The sequence below is a fragment of the Oncorhynchus mykiss genome, chromosome 25, assembly GCF_057628025.1.
Source record: "Oncorhynchus mykiss isolate SJ-2025 chromosome 25, ASM5762802v1, whole genome shotgun sequence".
NCBI lineage: Eukaryota > Metazoa > Chordata > Actinopteri > Salmoniformes > Salmonidae > Oncorhynchus > Oncorhynchus mykiss.
The window spans coordinates 63088307-63112140 of NC_143046.1; the positions used below are offsets into that span (position 1 = coordinate 63088307).

A 23834-nucleotide genomic window follows, 5' to 3' on the forward strand; every position below is an offset into this window, starting at 1 on the left:
GCTCTGCTATCCTGTGGGTTGTCACTCTCGCCTTGGCCTAACACACCTACAACCAATAAGGAATGCTTCATTAAGATCCTAACGCTGAGTGTGGTGTGTTTGGTTTGGGCCCTGCAGAGTGGTGGACCCCTAGGGACAGGACTGGACGACAAAGCTATTTGTGTGCAAGTAAAACGAGCTCTTCAGTACTATTAGTCCTATGATATTAGTTATATGGAGGATTTGCTGTTTCTGTGTGTAAATGCATATTAGAGGTGTATGTGGGTTTTTTGTTTTTTGTTTTCCAATCCTTTCCCTTGGGAATTAAACAAATGTAAGGTGTGAACTTGGATGGAAATTGTGTTGAGAGAGAGTTGAGTTATTGACTAGGCTGGTGGGGGTCGGGGGTGCAGGCGGCTCGGGCTGGCTGGTCGGTCTGGCTAAAAGTTGATGTAGAGGATGTCTTAACAAAGACAATAAAAAGTATTTGTATTTTTTCAAGCGTTGTTCATATGTTAGGCTATTGGTTAAAGGTGTAACACAATATTTATTATTGAATTACCTTAGATTTAGTTCAGTTTTATTCATCACTTAAGCATCTTTAGAATTGATCTCTTACCTAGCTTGATGACTGAGGACATTTTTGCTGATTTTTTGTTCTAAATAGAGATGGTATATTTGATTGTGTAAAAATACAGGAAGTTAGCTTTAGATGCCCCCCAAAATGTGGTTGAATCATAACATCAGTGAACTTCAGGTTGGAAAGTCAGAGCTCTAGAAAGAGGCCTGTGTTCCCAACTTGGAATTCGGAGTTGGATGACCCTTCAAAACTAATTTTCCCAGTCAGAGCTCATTTTTAAAAAACCTAGCTTGATGACTGTGGGCATTTTTGCTGACTTTTAGTTGCAAATAGAGACGATATATTTGATTGTGTAAAAATTTAATGAAATTTGGTCTGGATGGCCCAAATATTCTGGGGGAGGACCCTCCAACCCGCCAGGTCATGTCCCCCGCACACTTTTAAAACCCAAAGTGCACTATGTCATAATATAAAATTGATGCAGGCAAATATTTCTGCCTATATTGTTGGTATACCATGTTTCCTTTACTGTAGGCTATCTTGCATTGAATTCCATTAGTCGCGTCAGCATATTAGTCAATTAAAGGGTTAACATGACGTTGGAGGCGTAGTATTTGAAAGCGTGGATGAATGAGTGGGGGAGGGCAAAAACGCGCTCCAAACATCCATATCAAACCAAGGAGACCAGCTTCCCAAATTGAGTGTGCAACACACAGAGCTTTGAACCGTGGCTTACTCGTGCGGTTCCAATACTGAGCGAGGAGCAATTTTTTTTTAAGGCTTTTTAAAGAAATTATCGATTTCTAACAATATGGTAAAAGGAGAGGGCGCGGAGCAGTATTCCGCGTCAAGTCTATTACCAAAAAAAACAAGTCAAGATGGAATCAAAATTGCCAAGGTAATTGCGAGGAAATCTATTAATTGATGGCCTAAAATTATCTTCACAATACTGTTTTGTAGGCTATACGGAAATCTGCACGGTATTATTTTACTACCATGTCCACATGGATAAATATGGGCTGTATTGTAGCTTAAATAGGCATTTTTATAATGGGTTGTTCAACGCACACAAATTAATTGAAATATTTTCACCGTGATATCAAGATAAAATTGAGGCCGGTTTGATGAGGCTATTAAGGAAGCCGCTGTAATTTGCAGTGAGGGCATGTGATTCCTTTATGTGTTATTGTAATTGGGCTAGTTACTTACTGCAGTCACGTTTCAACCGTCAAATAGCTTTCAAATGATAAGCATTTACAACGAGTGGCTTAGGTTACTGGTATAATTGTGACTAAACCATAGCTGACATAGCACACTAATGCCCTCCAGTTTCGTTGATGGGTCTTGAATTTCACCACGTTAGCGCAATCCGAGTGTCGGTCTTCAGAGAAATAAAAACTTTACCGGTTTTTAAAGGGACATTCATTCATTAAACCTGTATTTTAGCTATGATTAATTTTGTCTGAAGGATAATGTTGACCAGCTGACGTACTCAAAATAATGTTGACCAGCTGACGTACTCAAAATAATGTTGACCAGCTGAAGTACTCAAAATAATGTTGACCAGCTGACGTACTCAATAATGTTGACCAGCTGACGTACTCAAAAGAACATACGTATTGGTGCTTTCAAGACAATTGGGAACTCTGGGGATAAAATGTGGTTGACTCATAACATCAGTGATCTTCAGGTTGGAAAGTCGGAGCTCTAGAACTAGGCCAGAGTTTCCGACTTGGAATTCGGATTGGATGACCATTCAAAACACATTTTCCCAATCAGAAGTCAAACATTTTCCCGAGTTCCCAGTTGTCCTGAATGCACTAAATTTGTCTATAATAAGAACCGAAGACAAATGTTTTACTGACGTTCACTGATATGACGTCAGTAATTGTCTCGATGGGCCGCGTTGAAAATAACTGGGAACTCGGTACTAGAGGTGTCTCTGTCTGTGTCAATTTCAATTTAAGGGCTTTATTGGCATGGGAAACATATGTTAACATTGCCAAAGCAAGTGAAGTAGATAATAAACAATAAAAATGAACAGTAAACGGTAAACATTACTCACAGAAGTTCAAAAGAATAAAGACATTTCAAATGTCATATCTAAATACAGTGTAACAATGTACAAAAGGGTACAATGGTGTTTGTTCTTCACTGGTTGCCCTTGTGGCAAAATCTTGCTGCTGGTATTTCACCCAGTAGATATGGGAGTGTATCAAAATTGAGTTTGTTTTTGAATTTTCTATTCTCTGAGAGAATTTATAAGCGCAACAATTTCAAAGATTTTACTGAGTTACAGATAATATAAGGAAATCAGTCAATGTAAATAAATTGCCTGGTTTAAGTAGGGGAATGGATCAGAAAACCAGTCACTATCTGGTGTGACCATCATTTGCCTCATGCAGTGTGACAAATCACCTTCACATAGAGTTGATCAGGCTGTTGATTGTGGAATGTTGTCTCAATGGCTGTGCGAAGTTGCTGGATATTGGCGGGAACTGGAACTCAGTTGTACACATTGATCCAGAGCATCCCAAACGTGCTCAATGGGTGACATGTCTAGTGAGCGTGCAGGCCATGGAAGAACTGGGACTTTTTCAGCTACCAGGAATTGTATACAGATCTTTGTGATATGGGGCTGTTCATTATCATGCTGAAACATGAAGTGATGGCAGCGGATGAATGGCATGACAATGGGCCTCCAGGATATGATTATTTTTTCCTTTAACTAGGCAAGTCAGTTAAGAACAAATTCTTATTTTCAATGACGGCCTAGGAACAGTGGGTTTAACTGCCTTGTTCAGTGGGCAGAACGACAGATTTGTACCTTGTCAGCTCAGGGATTCGATCTTGCAACCTTTTGATTACTAGTCCAACGCTCTAACCACTAGGCTACCTGCCGCCCAGATGTCAGGTAGCCTATCGTCACGGTATCTCTGTGCATTGAACCTTCCATAGATAAAATGTAATTCTGCTTGTAGCTAATGCCTATCCATACCATAACCCCACCGCCACCATGGGGCACTCTGTTCACAACATTGACATCAGCAAACTGCTCGCCCACACAACGCCATACACGCAGTCTTCCATCTGCCATGCACAGTTGAAATTGGGATTCAGCCGTGAAGAGCAAACTTTTCCAGCGTGCCAGTGGCCATTAAAGGTGAGCATTTGCCCACTGAAGTTGGTTACGACACCGAAGTACAGTCAGGTCAAAACCCTGGTGAGGACGACAAGCACGCAGATGAGCTTCTTTGAGACTGTTTCTGACATCTTGTGCAAGCCCAGAGTTTCATCAATCTGCCCAGGTGGCTGGGCTCAGACGATCCCGCAGGTGAAGAAGCCTGATCTGGACCTCCTGGGCTGGCATAGTTACACGTGGTCTGCTGTTGTGAGGCCTGTTGGACTTACTGACATTCTCTTAAATGACATTGGTAGAGAAATGAACATTCAATTCTCTGGAAAAAGCTCTGGTGTACATTCCTGCAGTCAGCATGCCAATTGCACACTCCCTCATAACGTGAGACATCTGTGGCGTTGTGTGACACAACTGCACATTTTTAAAATGGCCTTTTATTGTACCCAGCTTAATCAGCTTCTTGATATGCCACACCTGTCAGGTGGATGGATTTACAGCATCTTGGCAAAGAAGTGCTTACTAACAGGGACATAAACAAATTTGTGCACAATGTGAGAAATTAGCTTGTTGCATTTGGAAGTACCTCTGCCAAATGCAGAGGTACTGCATTTATATTTTTGTGTGTGGATAGATATCTATCTCATGACCAAGAGTATTTGGACACTTGCTTATTGAACATCTCATTCCAAAATAATGGGCATTAATATGGAGTTGGTCCCCAACTGCTATAACAGCCTCCACTCTTCTGGGAAGGCTTTCCACTACATGTTGGAACGTTGCTGCAGGGAATTGCTTCCATTCAGCCTCGAACATTAGTGAGGTCGGGTCCTGATGTTGGGCGATTTAGGCCTGACTCGCAGTCAGCTTGCCAATTAATTCCAAAGGTGTTCAATGGGATTGAGGCATGGGGGCTGTCATACTGAAACTGGAAAGGGCCTTCCCAAAACTGTTGCTGCAGTTGGAAGCACAGAATCGTCTAGAATGTCATTGTATGCTTTAGCGTAAGTTTCCCCTTCACTGGAACTGAGGGGCCTAGCCCGAACTATGAAACACATCCCCAGGCCATTATTCCTCCTCCACCAAACTTTACAGTTGGCACTATGCATTGGGGCAGGTAGCATTCTCCTGGCATCTGCCAAAACCAGACTGCCAGATGGGGAAACATGATTCATCACTCTAGAGAACGCGTTTCCTCTGCTTCAATGGCGGTGAGCTTTACACCACTCCAGCTGACGCACGGCATTGTGCATGGTGATCTTAGGCTTGTAGAGCTGCTCGGCCATGGAAACCCATTTCATGAAGGTCCAGACGAACAGTTATTGTGCTGATGTTCCTTCCAGGGGCAGTTTGGAACTCGTAGTGAGTGTTTCAACCGAGGACAGGCAACGTTTCTGCGGTCCCATTCTGTGAGCTTGTGTGACCTACCACTTCGCCGTTGTTGCTCTTAGACGTTTCCGATTCCCAATAACAGCGCTTACAGTTGACCGAGGCAGCTCTACCAGGTCAGAAATTGCGTGGCTGTGTGACCAATATTATACACCTGTCAGCAAGGCATGTGGCTGAAATAGCCTTATCCACTATTTTGAAGGGGTGTCCACATAAACAAAAGTATGTTCCATACAAGTGGTCCTACACAGGATATCTTCAGGCTGCATTCCTGAAGGCAATGTGGGATGTAATTCCTGTTCTATGGGGGCATATTTCACCTGGGAAAGTACTATGAATAGGTCAGAGGCGCTTATAACAACACTGACAGGACGGTGTCAGAATAGATACAATTTACTATTGATTGGACTGGGTTTATTTACTCATTGACCAGTAGGATGTTTTTGTGATTGGAAGGAGGGGGGTGTGTGTGTGTGTGCACTCCTGACTGTCTGCAGACTGCTGGGGCACTCAGGCTGCTGATGGAACATCAGAATGCCTCCTCACATAGCCAGAGCCAATCACTGCCTCCAGCACCAAGCAGAGTTGTGTAGTGACCTCCCAGTATCACACCACTTTCTAAACTCCTTGTGACCCAGACTGCATAGTCAGAAGGATTTAGTGCTAATCTGATGTTAAAAATGGGGTGAGGAGGGTTGTCCAATGTTGGCCTCACAATGTTTTAGGGAATTTCTATCTAAAAGGACCCATGAGGACCAACATGTGAAGCTCATAGGAGCATGTCAAATGAAAGTCAAGTCTATTTTTGAGAAACTAAGCAAAGCCTATGATTTCTGGTCAAACAGATGGAAAATGGGTCTTAGACAACATCTAGCAGAAAGTCTTAAGGCTTTAGAAATGCATCCAAACATCATGTTGATGTAAAGACTCCTACCAACTAATATCAACATTTATTTTTAGTTTGAGGAATTCTTTGCATACTGTATGCTTAAGAAATGTTGCCTTGTGCCATTACCAAAAACCCACATCCTTAAGGGAGGATGATGACAGTTCACAAAGTAAAAAAATAAAGGTAGACCTACCAGTTAGTTTTTATTGATCAAGTCTTCATTATTAAGTGATAAACCAGTGTGGCTTCCCACCATACATCAGTGCAATAAGACTGATCTTAACCAGCTACAACGTATCAATAGGGCTGCTTCTATCATGACTGGGTATTCACGGAGGGAATACAGATTATTTATTTTTTGTGCAAAATGCTGGAATCGAACCACTGACAAACAGGATCCATTACAACACATTAGTGACTGTTTCCAAGGTGACACAGCACAAACTGCATGAATACATGTCAGACCTGTTCAGGTGGGAGTCTCCAACCAAGTATGAAGTGTGTGCTACTGTGTATGCTGTGATTTTTTTAGCTGTGCTGTTGTATGTATGCTAATGGATTTGCTATATTTGCTTCTGTTTTTTTAAATTGATTATATGGAATCCATGACTCTCAAACTGTAGCAATTGTTGGTAGACTATCCTGGCTAAATATATAAAAATGAAATGCCTCCCACATTTTGTCAGCTCTTAATAAAACGTCTGAGTTGGATATGGACATACAAAGAGCCCCGTATCACAACACAGCTAAATTGTGTATCAATAGCAACCCATTACAATCCAGTGTTCTTCATTTCTGTATTTAGTGTATAACAAAACATTGTCCTGTCGTCCTGCTATGTGAGTCTTCTCTCCCTGTTCTCCAGCGGCGGGACGAAAGCGGCCGTCTATCAGTGTGCAGTAAGTTGTGCTATGCCATTGGAGGGGCTCCCTATCAGATCACTGGCAGTGCTCTGGGCTTCTTCCTCCAGATCTACCTGCTGGATGTGGCCCAGGTGAGTGAGTTGGGGGTTGAGCCAGAGGGCAACACCAGGGTGGGGGACATAGAAGGCTTGGGTTAGAAGTCCCAAGCTAGGCAGCTCTATTAGTGGTGTGAAGTACTTAAGTAAAAAATACTTTAAAGTACTACTTAAGTTGTTTTGGGGGGGCATCTGTACTTTACTATTTATATTTTTGACTACATTTACTTCACTACATTCCTTAAGAAAATATTCTACTTTTCACTCTATACATTTTCCTTGACACCCAAAAGTACTCATTACATTTTGAATGCTTAGCAGGATGGGAAAATAGTCAAATTCACGCACTAATCAAGAGAACATCCCTGGTTGTCCCTACTGCTTCTGATCTGGCGGACTCACTAAACCCACATGCTTTGTTTGTAAATTATGTCTGAATGTTGGAGTGTGCCTGTGGCTTTCCATAAATAAAATGGGTGTCATCTGGTTTGCTTAATATAAGGAATTTGAAATTATATTTTACTTTTGGAACTGAAGTATATTTTAAACCAAATACTTTTACTCAAGTAGAATTTTACTGGGTGACTTTTACTTGAGTCATTTTCTATTAAGGTATATTTACTTTTACTCAAGTATGACAGTTGGGTACTTTTTCAACCACTGATCTCTATATAGGCACTGTAATAAACCCCCAAGATAAAGAGCACAGTACGTCAGTGTTGCAGTCAATTCCTAGGGCAGAACTGAAAATGATAGTTCACATTCAGCATTTCAGTATCCAACTAATGAGCTTTGTACTGTATCAGTCCTAAAGCACAACATAGAAAGTCAGTGTATATATTTATATTTATTTTCTGAATACTGTAACATTTCTGAGCTCACTGTCACTAAAAAGTAAAAGGGAACTGATGATTTTAAGGGGAAGGCCAAAGAGCTGGTTTCATTTTGCCAGCCTCTGGCATGACTCATCTAGTGAAGCAGTTTAACTCTGACTCCCACTGCTTTGCTTTGTCTCTCAATTAGCAAGTGATAAACTGTGCACACTGAATACAACGCATTCAACCAGAGATAATGAGCTCCTTGGAATTACACAATGTTCCAATGGTAATGTTGTCAATGTATCCCCCCCCGACTGTTCTTACACAACCTTGGTAACTCTCCAAATATCCTTAGTCATCTTGTTAGTCATAAGATGCAAAAGATGGCTTTTTATTTCTGTGTCAAGGCCACTCCTGTGAGGAGAGGTGATGGCTGGCGTCTGTGGTTGTAGTGGTCTGACAGACAATTAATTATTTCTCTCTCTCCTTTCAACTCTCTCTCTCCATAGCTGGACACATTCTATGCCTCTATCATTTTGTTTGTGGGCCGGGCCTGGGATGCAGTGACAGACCCAACAGTGGGCTTCCTGGTGAGCCGGAGCAGATGGACCCGGTGTGGCCGGATGATGCCCTGGTAGGTGTCTCCGCCTCGGTCACCCAGTGGACATCCTTACAGCAGGCAGGAATGAAAGAGGAAATGTTAACAAAAAGGGGACATAAACAAGAATAGGATATTGAATGGAGGAAGGGTGGAGAGGAGAGTCATTCAGAAATTAAAAGCATAACCTCTCGCCACGCCTCGAGGCAGAACAGCACAGTAGTTGAAATTGAAGTATGGGTGGTAATCGTGACAACGAAGCTGAAATGAAATGGATTGAATAGAGATGAATAGAGAGAACAGGCTGTCACTGATATGGATAACTTGTTCTCTATTCGACCTCAGTATCCACTGATGCGTTTACTCTATCTTTATCTGCAGTTGGGTACTGTCTGTCTTGGATTGTAGTAGCTTTTAACTTCTCCTCTGGGTGCAAACCAGGACAGACTGGAATGAGGCTAAATCTTATTTTAGTTCATTTTAGAATACCCAGGTGTTTTCCTTTTTGTTCTGAGCTACCACTGAGGTTCCACAAAGCTCTGGGTGGTAAAAATGCTATGAATTTTGCCCCAGATGCCCTAATTGAGACTGTTAAGCCAAGTGGTGGGTGGTATGTGTCAGGAATGGAAGAGAGCGGTGAGTTCCCTCTAAAGTAATAGGAGTGAGTACAACAGCCCAGAATGGCTGTCGCTAGTTGATGAAACCAGAGCGCCAGTGTCACACACTGATCATCTAAACACATGAGCATTGCATATAAGATTCGGCAATGCTACTGCTAAAGTAATCCTCGTGTCAAAAAACGCCGTTGTTAACCGTTACGGTTTTGTTGCTAGGTGTGCTCTATCAAGGCAAAAGTATTTTTATTTGACATTTGGTTGTAGGAATTCCATAATGGGAGTTATTTAACATTGTGAGACAGTTGTTTGTAAAGAGAGATGATCTCGATGGTGTTAGATCCTCTAGCAGCATCCTAACCCTGCTACCTAGCACTTTGCAGCCTACTTTATATGCACTTGTCAAACTCTATGACCCCATGTGGTCAAGAGAAACACTGATCCCTGACACCTCTCTGGCCTTTGGGTGCTGCGACTGTGACCATGCACAGACCAAAGTTATTTAAACCAGAGGGAACATGGTGACCACTGCTATATAACATACTAATGTATATTTTCACATACTCCTCTACAAGAGGACGGAGTGAAATTGTGGTTAAAATGTATATTTGGCATTATATTGACTGTCTAGGAATTCTGTCGACAGAGATGATTCATGATAAGGTAGCTGGATTCGCTTTATCTTAAGACCCTGTGAGTAATGTAGGATGCCAGGTGGAGAGAACTGGCTTCTCCCTCTCTGATTGGTCCAACCCTCAACACACCACTGGATTTAGGCCAATGGGTGGCCTGAAGTGTGTCTGTGTGTGATTCCAGAATGGCAGTTGGGGAGGGGGCTTGCTTAATTCAGAGAAGTTACCACAGGTCAAGTAGAGGGGAGATTCTTGGCTGCTTGTCAATGAGGTGGGTCATTGTTAGGTGGCAGTTTTCTTGCCTGTACAAACCGCCACAAAGCCCCCAGCATGTTATCCGCACCTTAGCACAGACTAGGAGATTTAGATGTCTTCCCCACTATCAATAATGCATTTTTTAACTAAACCTTGACTAAAGCTCTTTTCCCATCTGAATGCTCCAGCCTTTTATTTGGCACTATATGTGGATTATGTTTTTCCCAGAATTGTATTGATTAGTCCTAAACACTGGAATTCTAGAACGTCTTCCATGTATCCACCTGCAAGACCGACGGATAGCTGTATGATTAAATAATCATCTGATTGGTTGTGATTTAAAAATGACATCAAAAGGATCATTGTTATAAAAGAGGGAACACAATGTTATCTTAATGGGCTCTGCTGATCAGTACTTTAATAGTTTCGCTTTTTAAGTATTATGATATTGATAAGACAATGTTGACAACTTGAACAAGCTCATGAATGGTCCAGTCTGCAAAATAAAACCTTGAGCCTTTTCCTCTCTCGTGTCTTGCCCTACCCCCTGAGGTGGGTTGTGTATGTCTTTGCTTCAAGGTCATTGGTGTTGGGCTGCCGTTATGCTCATGCTGTGAGCTTTGTGTATTAAACCGGAGTGACTGTTTTAAAAAATGCAGACAATCAAGGAGGAATCTTACCTCTATTTCCAGTCAGATCAGCCTATTGAGACTCATTAACCCCATTGGCAGCCCACATAGGCTAAGGAAGAAGATGGAGGGGGATTATCCAGTTCAGTTGGTGTGGGCTGCAGAGGATGGGCCATTCCCTTTGACTGGCCATTTTGTGAGTGGGGTCATCATGTCAGACAAACATGCATATTCAGTTAATTTAGCTGATTGCCCCCCTGAGGACTGTAGGCACCATAATTGCAGGTCAAGCATGATTATGGATAGAAAAACATTACTTATTAGCAAGAGATTGTTATAAAGTATTAATGCAGTTGTAGTGATTTAAAACACTTGGCAGATGAGCATGCAATGTTACAGCAACCACTGTTCTCAACAGTGGCTTTTGCAGAGACAAGTGAGGGGATGAGACAAATGGAACGCCCACTGCCCTGCAGGCATAGAAATGTCTTTGTTGATACATATTTGTCTCCAAAATACCCTGCCAGCAATGCCCCTGACTTCTATTATTTTGAGTGGACTGGTCTGCTGGAAACCCAGTAGTGCTGGGGTCTCCAACCTTTTCTAACATGGTAGCTACTTTCAGATACTCACATTCTTCTCTTCCCTGCAACTCTTCCCTGGGTCTTTGGTGTATAATGTGTTTTCTATCAATATACCTGGTAATTTAATGGTTAATAAATCATCTTTAGTATTTTTGAATTTCAATTTTTTTGGAGTTTTATTCTTCCTGGTTTGATTTTTTTTTTGTTTTTCTACTCTCAATATAACAATTATTCATAAAAACAGCGAAAAGGAATGTTCTGAGTCATGTCAATGCTGAAATCACATCAGAAGACGATTGTTTGGAAAAAAACGATCACATTTAGATTCTTTTTTGGTGTAATTCCCCTTTATAATTGCAAATCAAATTTTACTTTTCACATACACGTGTTTAGCAGATGTTACTGTGGGTGTAGCTTCTAGCTCCGACAGTGCAGTAATATCTAACAGTTCACAACATATACACGTAAATAAATCTAAGGAAAGGGTTAAGAATATACAGTTGAAGTCGGAAGTTTACATACCAAATACATTTAAACTAAGGTTTTCATAATTCCTGACATTTTAATCCTAGTAAAAAAATCCCTGTCTTAGGTCAGTTAGGAACACTGCTTTATTTTAAGAATGTTAAATGTCAGAATAATAGTAGAGTGATAGCTGGTAGCATTGCCTTTAAATTGTTGGGGCAAATGTTTCAGGTAGCCTTCCACAAGCTTCCCACAATAAGTTGGGTGAATTTTGGCTCATTCCACCTGACAGAGCTGGTGTAACTGAGTCAGGTTTGTAGGCCTCCTTACTCGCACATGCTTCTTCAGTTCTGCCCACAATTTTTTTTATAGGATTGAGGTCAGGGCTTTGTGATGGCCACTCCAATTCCTTGACTTTGTTGTCCTTAAGCCATTTTGCCACAACTTTGGAAGTATGCTTGGGGTCATTGTCCATTTGGAAGACCCATTTGTGACCAAGCTTTAACTTTCTGACTGATATCCACATAATCTTGGATATATCAGCTGATGTAAGGGCTATATAGATACTTTTGTACCTGTGAATATGCTGGAGGAAACAAGGTCCTTTACTGTTCTGGGATTGATTTGCACCAAAGTACGTTCATCTCTAGGAGACAGCGGTATGATGGCTGCGTTGTCCCATGGTGTTTATACTTGCGTACTATTGTTTGTACAGATGAACGTGGTACCTTCAGGTATTTGGCAATTGCTCCCAATGATGAACCAGACTTCTGGAGGTCTACAATTATTTTTCTGAGTTTTTTTTTTTTTTTTCTCCCCCCCATGATGTCAAGCAAAGAGGCACTGAGTTTGAAGGTAGGCCTTAAAATACATCCACAGGTACACCTACAATTAGGCTAATTGACATCATTTGAGTTATCAGAAGCTTCTAAAGTCATGACATCCCTTTCTGGAATTTTCCCAGCTGTTTAAAGGCACAGTCAACTTAGTGTATGTAAACTTCTGACCCGCTGGAATTGTGATACAATGAAATAATCTGTCTGTAAACAATTGTTAGAAAATTACTTGTCATGCACAAAGTAATGTCCTAACCGACTTGCCAAAACTATAGTTTGTTAACAAGAAATTTGTGGAGTGGTAGAAAAATTTGTTTTAATAACTCCAACCTAAGTGTATGTAAACTTCCGACTTCAACTGTACATGTAAGAGCTGCATTGGACTAAGATACAATGGCATATATTATAGAGTACAATATATATATATATATATATATGAGATGGATGATGCAATATTTACACACACAATTAGTGACTAAGTATAGAGTACAGTTTACACATGAGATTAATGCAAGATATGGAGACATTAAAGTGGATAGATAGTGTTTCATTTCTTTAAAATGGCTGTTTAACAGTCAATGGTGTAGTATAGAATACAATACAGTATATACATATGAAATGGATGACGCAATATGTAAACACAATCTAGAAGTGACTAAGATGGTGTGGAGTGCAGTTTATAAATATGAAATGAGTAATGCTAGATACAGAAACATTATTAGTGGCCAGTGATTCGCAATTGCCTCTGCTAGTGATGGTTGTTTAGCAGTCTGATGGCCTTGAAATAGAAGCTGTTTTTCAGTCTCTCGGTCCCAGCTTTGATGCACCTGTACTGACCTCGCCTTCTGGATGGTAGTGGGGTGAACAGGCAGAGGCTCCGGTGGTTGATGACCTTGCTCTTTTTTGGCCTTCCTATGGCATCTGGTGCTGTAGGTGTCAAGGAGGTATTCTTCACCACACTGTCTGTGTGGGTGGACCATTTCAGTTTGTTAGTGACATGTATGCTGAGGAACTTGAAGCTTTCCAACTTCTCCACTGCGGTCCCATCAATGTGGATAAAGGGGTGCTCCCTCTGCTGTATCCTGTAGTCCACGATCATCTACTTAGTTTTGTAAGCAAATTGAAGTGGGTCTAGGGTAGCCGGTAAGGTGGAGGTGATATGATCCTTGACTAGTTTCTCAAAGCACTTCATGAGGACAGAGGTGAGTGCTACGGGGTGATAGTAATTTAGTTCAATTACCTTTGATTTTAGGTACAGGGACAATGGTGGCCAACAGACTGGGATAGGGAGAGATTGAATAGAGCTGTAAACGCCAGCCAGCTGGTCTGCGCATGCTGTGAGGACACGGCTAGAGATATCATCTGGGCCAGCAGCCTTGCGAGGGTTAACACGCTTAAATGTCTTACTCACGGCCCCCACGGCGAAGTAGTCCTTGATAGCGGGCTGCGTCGGTGGCACTGTATTCTCCTCAAAGCGAGCGACGGTGTTCAGCCTGTACGGAAGCAAGATGTCGGTGTCTGCGACGTGGCGCGGCTTTCCTTTTATAATCTGTGATTGTCTGTAGACCTTGCCACATACGTCTCATGTCTGAGCCGTTGAACTGGGACTCAACTTTGTCCTTTTACCGACGATTAGCCTGATCGCTTGCGGCGGGAATAACTACACTGTTTATATTATTCCATATTCCCAGTCTTCTTGCCCTGGTTAAATAGTGGTTCGTGCCTTCAGTTTGGCGCAAATGCTCCCATCTATACACGGTTTCTGTTTGGGGTAGGTTTAAATGGTCACGGTGGGTGCCACAACTCCTATGCACTTCCTGATAAACTCATTCACCGTATCAGTATATGTGTCAATATTATTTTCTGAAGCTACTCTGGACATATCCCAGTCCGCGTGATCAAAACGAGTGAGAAATGTGTCTGTTTAGCAATAAGGCCTACTGCTGCAGAACACGGCATGGCAGAGTTTGCAAAACGATGACCTAATTAATCATGATCTAGTTCTGTCAGGGAAGCCAACTTTGCAGTTTACATTTCATTGAGAAGGTTTTTGGGGAAAGGCCGTCTACCCACAAGATGCTGGGTATCATTAACATTGCTAATTGGCTACATACTGACTGATGATGGACAACTGTACGCACCAAACAGACAGAAGGGCAATATTTCTGGAAATTAATTTGCAGATATTGTTACATTTGGCTTTTTAAGCTAATGGTGGCTAACCAGGGGTGGGATAATGTTGCTTTGGACGGTAGCCGTGAGCTTTATGTTTGAGAGAATGCATGTACTTTCAGAATATTGTTGAGCTACTGGTCTACGTGTTGGAAGACCACTGCAGTAGTGGATCCTTTCTCTACGGATGTTCTGCTTTTCTAGCTGGCGTGGATTGGTTTGCTGGTCAGGTGCCTGTCGAGTAGGGTGAGGCGAGTAGTATGGCGCCGCCACCACAAGGACAGCCCACCACAGTCTTCCCGTCAGCAGGCATAGTGCAGAGAGAAGGGCCACATTGAGCCCATTCTGAGTCCCTTCTCCATACACAGCCCCAAACGGGGGATTAAGGGTTATAGATCTCAATGCAGAGAAATAATGAATAAGAAGGGGAATGTGAATGTAAAAATAAAATAGAAAACAACATGGTTCAAGGGCTCCTGAGTGGCGCGGCAGTCTAACGCACTGCATCTCAGTGCTTGAGGCATCACTACAGACAGCATGGTTCGAATCCAGGCTGTATTACAACTGGCTGTTATTGGGAGTCCCATAGGGTGGCACACAATTACACCAAAGTTGTCCGGATTTGGCCTGTGTTGGCCATCATTGTAAATATGTATTTGTTCTTAACTGACTTGCCTAGTTACATTTTTTAAAAGTTAGATACTAAATATAAATGCAACATGTAAATTGTTCCATGAGCTGAAATAAAAACAGAAAATTGCACATCTTCTTTCTCTACAAATTTGTGCAGAAAGGTGTTTGCATTTCTCCTTTGCCAAGATAATCCATCCACCTGACAGGTGTTGCATATCAAGTGGTCTAAGGCACTGCATCTCAGTGCTAGAGGTGTCACTACAGACCCTGGTTCAATCCCGGGCTCTATCACAACTTGCCTAGTTAAATCAAATTTCAAAAATGCCCCTAAGGATCACTCATGGCTACACCCCTGCCCAGTCATGTGAAATCCCTAGATTAGGGCCTAATGAATTTATTTCAATTGACTGATTTCCCTTTGAGCTGTAATTCAGTAAATTTGTTGTTTCTCATATTTTTGGTCAGTGTTCGTCTATTTCAACCCTATGCAGATGACATTGTTAGTGCAAAAAATCTGGTAGCACTACTGCCATCACTACCAGGTGCCACACTTAGCCTGGCAGGGACTCATGGAAATCATAATTGTGAGAACATATATTTACTGCTTCAATACTGTAAACTTATTTTATTTTAAATAGTATATCATATTTTCTCCAGTCAGAGATGAAATAGACCTACTTAGACACCAAAACATTAAAATGCTCCTCTGTTTTCCTCACAGGATCCTCATCTCCACTCCCTTTGCAGTACTCACATACTTCCTGATCTGGTATGTCCCTCCAGTGGAGCAGTGGAAGGTCCTGTGGTATCTGATCTTCTACTGCCTATTCCAGTCTCTGCAGACGGTCAGTCTCCCCTACACACACACACACACTTGTTAGTGAACAAATGTTATTAATATGAATGTTATTAATAAGAGGGGGCACATGTTCCATCCAATTCATTGCTCCTCAATCCCCATTGAACTGTGATATGGTTGTAATTAAACAATATATTTGTGTGTGTGGGGGGGGGGGGGGGGTAGATCTGCTTTAATGTGGGTTCTATCAATATAATTGTCATTTCGAATTGCTTTTTTAAATACTTTTTCCTACCATCCCTACCCTGATTGGAGTAAACTAACAGACAACAATACTTTTACTTCTACTACTACATACAGCTATTTTGTGCCAGGAATTGATTGTTTTTGTGTACAGTGCTTCCATGTGCCATACTCAGCGCTCACCATGTTCATCAGCATGGACCAGAAAGAGAGAGACTCTGCCACGGCCTACCGTAAGTCATCCTGTACATCTTTGCAGTTATGTAGCATCTCATGTGGTTGTAATATGAGGTCTTCATTCTACTCTCTCTCTTCATCCCTTCTCTCTTGTTCAGGTATGACAGCGGAGGTGCTGGGCTCGGTGGTTGGCACAGCAATCCAGGGGCAGATTGTGGGTGGGGCGATCACCCCCTGTCTCCCGGGTGACCTGGAAGTTCTTGACAACGGTAACACCACACTGCTGGGGTCAGACGTCAGCATCTCCCACATATCCCTGGATGAAACGGTGATAAGTGGACCCCAGGGGGGAGGGTAGCATTGTAATGGCAATGTTAGAAGTGTAATTTGACCCTAACCCTGCTCCTCTTGTCCCTCTAACAGAAACGAGCCTACCTCATCGCCTCAGCAGTCATCTGTGTCATGTACGTTCTCTGTGCAGCAGTCCTGTTCCTGGGAGTCAGAGAGCAGGAAGGTATGAATTGATTAATGGAATTGTCTTACATTTTATTTACATTAATTACATCAAATATACTTTTCTCATATTTAGAGTACAACAGCTTTGTATGTTATCCTTTTTCCTCTCAACCCTAAAATGTTCCAAGAATTCTTTGTTACAAATAACTAGAAGAGGGCCACATTTTGGCAGTCAGTAAAAGTGCTTATCTCTCATCCATGACATCGGATAAGTCTTCAGCTGATGTTTGGCACAGTGCATCTAATCTGTTTTAATCACCATCTTTGTTTTTGGTCATAGAGTGCGGGCGTCTGAAGACAGAGCCCATGTCGTTCTTTGAGGGCATGAGGATGGTGATGGGATATGGGCCGTATGTCAAACTGGTCATGGGATTCCTCTTCACGTCGCTGGCCTTCATGGTGACTCATACTCCTAGAATGGGATACAGTTGCACCAAAACTGATTTATGACAAGCTATAGGCTGTGTAACCCTGGTGTTTGCTGTATGTACAGTTGAAGTCAGAAGTTCACATACACCTTAACCAAATACATTTAAACTCAGTTTTTCACAATTCCTGACATTTAATCCTAGTAAAAATTCCCAGTCTTAGGTCAGTTAGGATCACCACTTTATTTAAAGAATGTGAAATGTCAGAATAATAGGAGAGAATCTTTTTATTTCATCACATTCCCAATGGATCAGAAGTTTACATGCTACCAAATACTAATTGAGTGTGTTACCTTTTTTAAATTGTTTAACTTGGGTCAAACGTTTCGGGTAGCCTTCCACAAGCTTCCCACAATAAGTTGGGTGAATTTGGCCCATTACTCCTGACAGAGCTGGTGTAACTGAGCCAGGTTTGTAGGCCTCCTTGCTCGCACACGCTTTTTCAGTTCTGCCCGCAACATTTTCTATAGGATTGAGGTAAGGGCTTTGTGATGGCCTCTCCAATTCCTTGAATTTGTTGTCCTTAAGCCATTTTGCCACAACCTAAGTATGCTTAGGGTCATTGTCCATTTGGAAGACCCATTTGTGACCAAGCTTTAACTTTCTGACTGATATCCACATAATTCTCTCCTTGCTGAGCGGCCTTTCAGCTTATGTCGATATAGGACTCGTTTTACTGTGGATATATATACTTTTGTACCTGTTTCCACCAGCATCTTTACAAGGTCCTTTGCTGCTGCTCTGGGATTGATTTGCACTTTTCGCACAAAGTACATTCATCTCTAGGAGACAGAACTGAGCGGTATGACGGCTGAGGGGTCCCATGGTGTTTATACTTGCGTACTATTGTTTGTACAGATGAACGTGGTACCTTCAGGCTTTTGGAAATTGCTCCCAAAGATGAACCATACTTCTTGAGGTCTACCATTTTCTTTCGGAGGGCTTGGCTGATTTGATTTTCCCATGATGTCAAGCAAAGAGGCACTGAGTTTGAAGGTAGGCCTTGAAATACAGGTACACCTCCAATTGACAGAATGACATCATTTTCTGGAATTTTCCCAGCTGTTTAAAGGCACAGTGAACTTAGTGTATGTGAAATAATCTGTCTGTAAACAATTGTTGGAAAAATTACTTGTCATGCACAAAATAGATGTCCTAACCAACTTGCCAAAACTACAGTTTGTTAACAAGAAATTGGTGGAGTGATTGAGAAACAAGTTTTAATGACTCCAACCTAAGTGTATGTGACCTTCCGACTTCAACAGTATATGACTTCCTGTATGTTCAGTGGTTGATGTGCATGTCATTGCTCTCCTTGCAGCTCCTGGAGGGGAACTTTGCCCTGTTCATCAGCTACACCATGGGCTTCAGAAATGACTTCCAGAACATTCTCCTGGTCATTATGGTGAGTCTAGGGATACCTCCCACTAGAGGTGTAACCCAAAGGCATCAGTGAATGTACACTGCTCAAAAAAAGGGAACACTAAAATAACACATCCTAGATCTGAATGAAATACTTTTTTCTGTACATAGTTGAATGTGCTGACAACAAAATCACACAAATGATCAATGGAAATTAAATTCATCAACCCATGGAGGTCTGGATTTGGAGTCTCACTCAAAATTAAAGTGGACAACCACACTACAGGCTGATCCAACTTTGATGTAATGTCCTTAAAACAAGTCAAAACAGACACAGCAAACCTTCTTGCCACAGCTCGCATTGATGTGCCATCCTGGATGAGGTGCACTACCTGAGCCACTTGTGTGGGTTGTAGACTCCGTCTCATGCTACCACTAGAGTGAAAGTACTGCCAGCATTCAAAAGTTACCAAAACATCAGCCAGGAAGCGTAGGAACTGAGAAGTGGTCTGTGGTTATCACCTGCAGAACCACTCCTTTATTGGGGGTGTCTTGCTAATTGCCTATAATTTCCACCTGTTGTCTATTCCATTTGCACAACAGCAAATTAAATTTATTGTCAATCAGTGTTGCTTCCTAAGTGGACAGTTTGATTTCACAGAAGTGTGATTGACCTGGAGTTACATTGTGTATAGGTGTTCCCTTTATCTTTTTTGAGCAGTGTATATTCTGTACATTAAGACCTGTACATTATGTGTTGACTGAAAGGTCACCATGTGGTTCCATGGTGTTTCTGTGACTGTTTGGGCGGGGTTCCTCATGGAATGGAAAGGTTACATTTTTGGGGGGTGAGAGGTGGTTGTGGTCCCTGGGAACCTGTCACCCTCTCTCACACTATTAGAGAGAGCAGGGGTGAGAAAGGAGCACAGAGGGGCCTTTGTTGCTCGGGCAATCTGTCAGCACCGCCATGGGAACATGCTTTGGCATTTCCTTCCAATTTACCATTCCCTCTCTTCTGCACCGTCTGCCTTCTCCTCCCTCTGCCTGAGTAGGATGTAGACCTGCCTTGCACCACCCTGGCCACTAGAGCAGGAAATGTGGGAGTTTAGAAAGGTCCTTAGTAGCCCGGTCACCAGATCTGTTTGTGATTTAGCCAACTCCTCCAACTGCCATCCATGCAAGGCTGGTTTTGGTCAGTATAGTGTTAGATATTTCTAATATTGCTGAGTGCTCAGCCACTAGCTAAACCTTGTGTGGTCATTTGACAGATGGGTTGACCACACACAAGAGGTAAAGGGTCATGGACTTCCTGCAGGTTTAAATAAAGAGCCCTTTCACATTGTGTCCTTCTCACATTTAGTTTTAGCCTATCGGTCAGTCTGACCTTTTTTGTTCCCACATTGCCCTCAGTGCTTAGATTAGTATTTTTATTGGAAATGGTTCAAAAGTTAAATATCTTAATGCTATTCTTTGGTGTTTTATGTTTAGCTCTCTGGGACTTTGTCCATTCCATTCTGGCAGTGGTTCCTGACCAGATTTGGGAAAAAGACTGCAGTCTACATTGGCATCACGGTAAGCAGTGTGTGTTGTTGTGGAGCTTCATCTCAAAGCTGGTGTGTGTATGGGGTGCTCTCTTATGGCTTATTTTATTCATGTCTCTCCGCAGTGGGCAGTGCCCTTCATGATCCTGATCGTCTGCATAGAGAGCAGTCTGATTGTGGCCTATGTGGTCTCTGTGGCAGCAGGGGTCAGTGTGGCTGCAGCTTTCCTCCTACCCTGGTAAGTAGCCTACTGTCTGAATGTACCTCTGTATACCCACAGCAACCTATAAGATCTCTATCGTATCTCCAGTGTCTCTTTACGTTTGTCCAGTCTATGGTGGGTCTTGCCTTTATTGTATACATTCACATCTTTCTGTTTCTCAGGTCAATGCTCCCAGATGTGGTGGATGATTTCAAAGTGAAGAATCCAGACTCTAGTGGCCACGAGGCCATTTTCTACTCTTTCTATGTCTTCTTCACCAAGTTTGCCTCAGGAATCTCCCTCGGCATCTCCACTCTCAGTCTCGAGTAAGTGTGTTTCGTTCTCTTGCTTGTATTGTACATGATATGCTGAGCTTAGTTTGAAATCTAACTCTATTTTGCAGGACTCCTAACAGCTTTAGTGAATTATATTTTTGAAAAAATTGGCTAAATTCTACCTTAGGATAGCTGAATTTTCCTTGGGCCACTTGTGTGGTGAAGCATAACATAATCCTCACATTCATAATCAAGCCAAACTGTACCTTATATCCGCTTTCTTTTCTTCTCTCGCCCTGTAAATTTTGTTCAGCTTTGCCGGCTATGTGACAAGAAGCTGCTCGCAACCTGATGCAGTGAATTTAACCCTGAAGGTGCTGGTCTCAGCTGCTCCTGTTGTTCTGATATTCCTAGGGCTGTTGATATTCAAGACCTACCCCATCGACGAGGAGAGGAGGCAAGGCAACAGGAAACTACTGCAGGCGATGCGGTGAGTCAGGCCAAACACACCCACGATTAGGGCTGATTGGGGGTATCTAAGCCAGACACTCATTGTAATGACCCAAGCTATTTTTTTCCTAAATTAAGTGCACTGGGGAACTAAATGATCTTGCATGGGGACACTAAACTTCGTTCCTTTCTGGCATCTTTCTCTATACCTCAGCTAAATGGAAAGGACACGCTTTAAGCCTTAGCCCCTCTGCAATGAATAAGAACCATCTTGAACAAGCCAAGTCCTTTGTGTCTAACTCTTGGCTGTGTTCCTATTCTGAAACAGGGATAGCAATCAGGATTCTGATACGGAGTCCACAGAGCTTGGGAGCGTTGTGTAGGAGCCCTGAGAGAGGGGGGTCCAGCCGAAAGGCCACAACTGTCCCGCGTGTTTGCACTGGCAGGCTGGAGTGTTTGGGGTTTCATTGGAACTAACAGTAGAAAAACCAGACGACACTGGCTGCTTCCTACCCGATGCTACATGAACGCAATGGCCCTAGTCTCCAAAGGATTCAACTGGCTTACAGAGACCCCTATTGGACATTCTGAGTCATCGCCCTCTCTGTGCCCTGTCTATTGCCTGCTGTACTATGTATTTGTGGTATTGGTTTATGTGTCTGTTTGTTTGCATAACAAACATTGGTTTGGGATTATTCTTTTTTGGGGGGGGGGGGCATTTACCCTTCAAATCTAACATTTGAATGATGTTTGTCTACCTGAACCAAGTATTGGGTGGGAAGCATTTCTCAGCAGAGGAAAAAAATATTTTCCATCCAGAAAGGGTGGTCCTCATAGAGGGAAGATTTCAGTCCTCATTTTTAGGGCATACCAGTAACTTGTTCTATCTAGACTGTTTTATATGGTTATGTTTTAATGTAAATAATATTCACTTATCTCGAGAGTAATACCCTCCTTTAGGGACGTGGAGAGCACATAACTGTTCCATTTCAGACAATCCTATCCATTCACTGGAATTATATTGATGTCTTGTGGGGAAAAGGAACCTTGATAAATAAACTAACCTTAATGAACTCATTAACATTGCCAATGATGTCTGGATTTCAGACTTCCTGTATCTAGGCTAGCTGAATTCCACCTTATTATTACTGCCTTAACACATCTTGTACTTTGGAAACCTTATACAGAAAATCTCATTGCAATTACAACAGTTTTTACTCAATTCTATTTGGTCAAAGTTGTTTCTCTCACACGGTGCCAAGACCTCCCTTTTTTAAAAGTTGACTTTGAGCATGAACAGTCCATCTTTGCCATTGGCATGCTGATTGCTGGATGTCCAACAGAGCTGTTGCCAGAGTATTTCATGTTATTTTCTCTACCATACGCCGCCTCCAATGTTAGAGAATTTGGCAATACATCCAACTGGCCTCACACCTGCAGACCCCATCCCAGGATCTCAACATCCGGCTTCTTCACCTGCGGGATCGTCTGAGACCAGCCACCTGGACTGCTGATGAAACTGAGTATTTATGTCTGTAAAATCCCCACTAAAGGGCTTTATTTCTTCTGATTGGCTGGGTCTGGCTCCCAAAGTGGGTGGGCATAGGCCCACCCATGGCTGCAGCCCTGCCCAGTCATGTGAAAGCCATAGATTTCACATGGACTAAATTAATTTATAACAGTTGACTTATTTCCTTATGAACTGTAACTCAGTAAAAAAAATGAATGTTGCATTCATCATTTTGTTCAGTGTAGTTTGTCAGCTAAGCTAGCCACTTTTAGCTAGACTGTGTACTCAGATAAACACAAGGTCAAATCATGGCGTCAGTGATCTTCAGGTTGGAAAGTCGTAGCACTAGAAAGAGGCCCGAGTTCCCGAGATTGAATTCTGAGTTGGATGACCCCTCAAATCGATTTTTTTTTTTTTTTTTTTTTTTCTCCCCCCAGTCAGCGCTTGTTTTTTTTTCTTCTCTGTTTTGAATGCACTGTAGTCAGAAGTTTGAGATTTGAGTTCCAATTTGTTTTGAACTTAATCTCCAGTATGTGTTGACATCTCACAGGATTTGTTTTTGGACAGATGGGTAAGAAATGGTATCTCCGTAGCCAAATATCTTAACATTTTTGTTTTTAAGCATTACATGACCTGGAATCATGGTGCATTGATATGCAGTTTTTCTCCCAAAGTCAACCTTTTTTTTTTAAAGTAGAACCTTCCTTGGAGAGTGGGAAAGCTTTCTAACGAGTTTGAGTTAACGATCTCACTTCTAACTTGAAATGTGAATGGTTTGTGTTGTGTGTACTGGAACAAACAATCCATTTGATCGTATTTATTATTGTATGAATCTTTGAGCAGACCCAAGCCAAGTTTTCTATGTATCTGCAGTGTTGGGAAATTAATTAATCTGAGAAATAGATCACTCTGCAGTCAGATGTTAACAATGTCATAACATAATAATTTTGCCTATTAAATAAACAAACTGTTTCAAGTGAGAATACGGTAGGTGCCGAAAAATAATTGAAATGATTGTCTACTTCACACTTTTTTAAAGTAGTGTGTAGTTGGAAAAAAGTAATGAACTACTGAAAACACTACCAAGATCAGAAGTTAGTTCAACTACTACCAAGCTACTGCAAAATGTATTTACATTTCTAGTTGAATTGCATGAAGCGCACT

At 42.0% G+C, this 23834-nt stretch overlaps 1 protein-coding gene across 3 annotated transcripts; it reads left to right on the top strand.

Annotated features, from left to right (window-relative positions):
• The first annotated feature begins 1166 nt into the window (after positions 1 to 1166).
• On the top strand, positions 1167 to 23653 carry LOC110505452 (sodium-dependent lysophosphatidylcholine symporter 1-B). Of its 3 annotated transcripts, none has more exons than XM_021584679.3 (14): positions 1167 to 1457; positions 6839 to 6967; positions 8259 to 8383; positions 15889 to 16012; positions 16364 to 16442; positions 16545 to 16714; positions 16810 to 16900; positions 17183 to 17301; positions 18652 to 18735; positions 20181 to 20264; positions 20359 to 20471; positions 20618 to 20761; positions 21024 to 21200; positions 21489 to 23653. In XM_021584679.3, exons 1-14 carry the CDS (start codon positions 1371 to 1373, stop codon positions 21541 to 21543), a joined length of 1581 nt encoding a protein of 526 aa, XP_021440354.2. In that variant the 5' UTR covers positions 1167 to 1370; the 3' UTR covers positions 21544 to 23653. The 3 variants fall into 3 exon arrangements, 2 of the variants coding, with proteins under 2 accessions (XP_021440354.2, XP_021440355.2); XM_021584680.3 differs by having other exon boundaries at positions 1202 to 1457; positions 21125 to 21200; XR_016491939.1 differs by lacking the exons at positions 20181 to 20264; positions 20359 to 20471; positions 20618 to 20761; positions 21024 to 21200; positions 21489 to 23653 and adding an exon at positions 18189 to 18326 and having other exon boundaries at positions 1240 to 1457.
• The last annotated feature ends 181 nt before the right edge of the window (positions 23654 to 23834 follow it).

Coding starts and splice junctions, on each gene's coding strand:
- LOC110505452 (XM_021584679.3), top strand. CDS start 1,371: ATGGTAAAAGGAGAGGGCGCGGAGCAGTATTCCGCGTCAAGTCTATTA. Junction 6,968..8,258: donor ACCTGCTGGATGTGGCCCAG/GTGAGTGAGTTG, acceptor CTCTCTCCATAG/CTGGACACATTCTATGCCTC. Junction 17,302..18,651: donor TCACGTCGCTGGCCTTCATG/GTGACTCATACT, acceptor CTCTCCTTGCAG/CTCCTGGAGGGGAACTTTGC.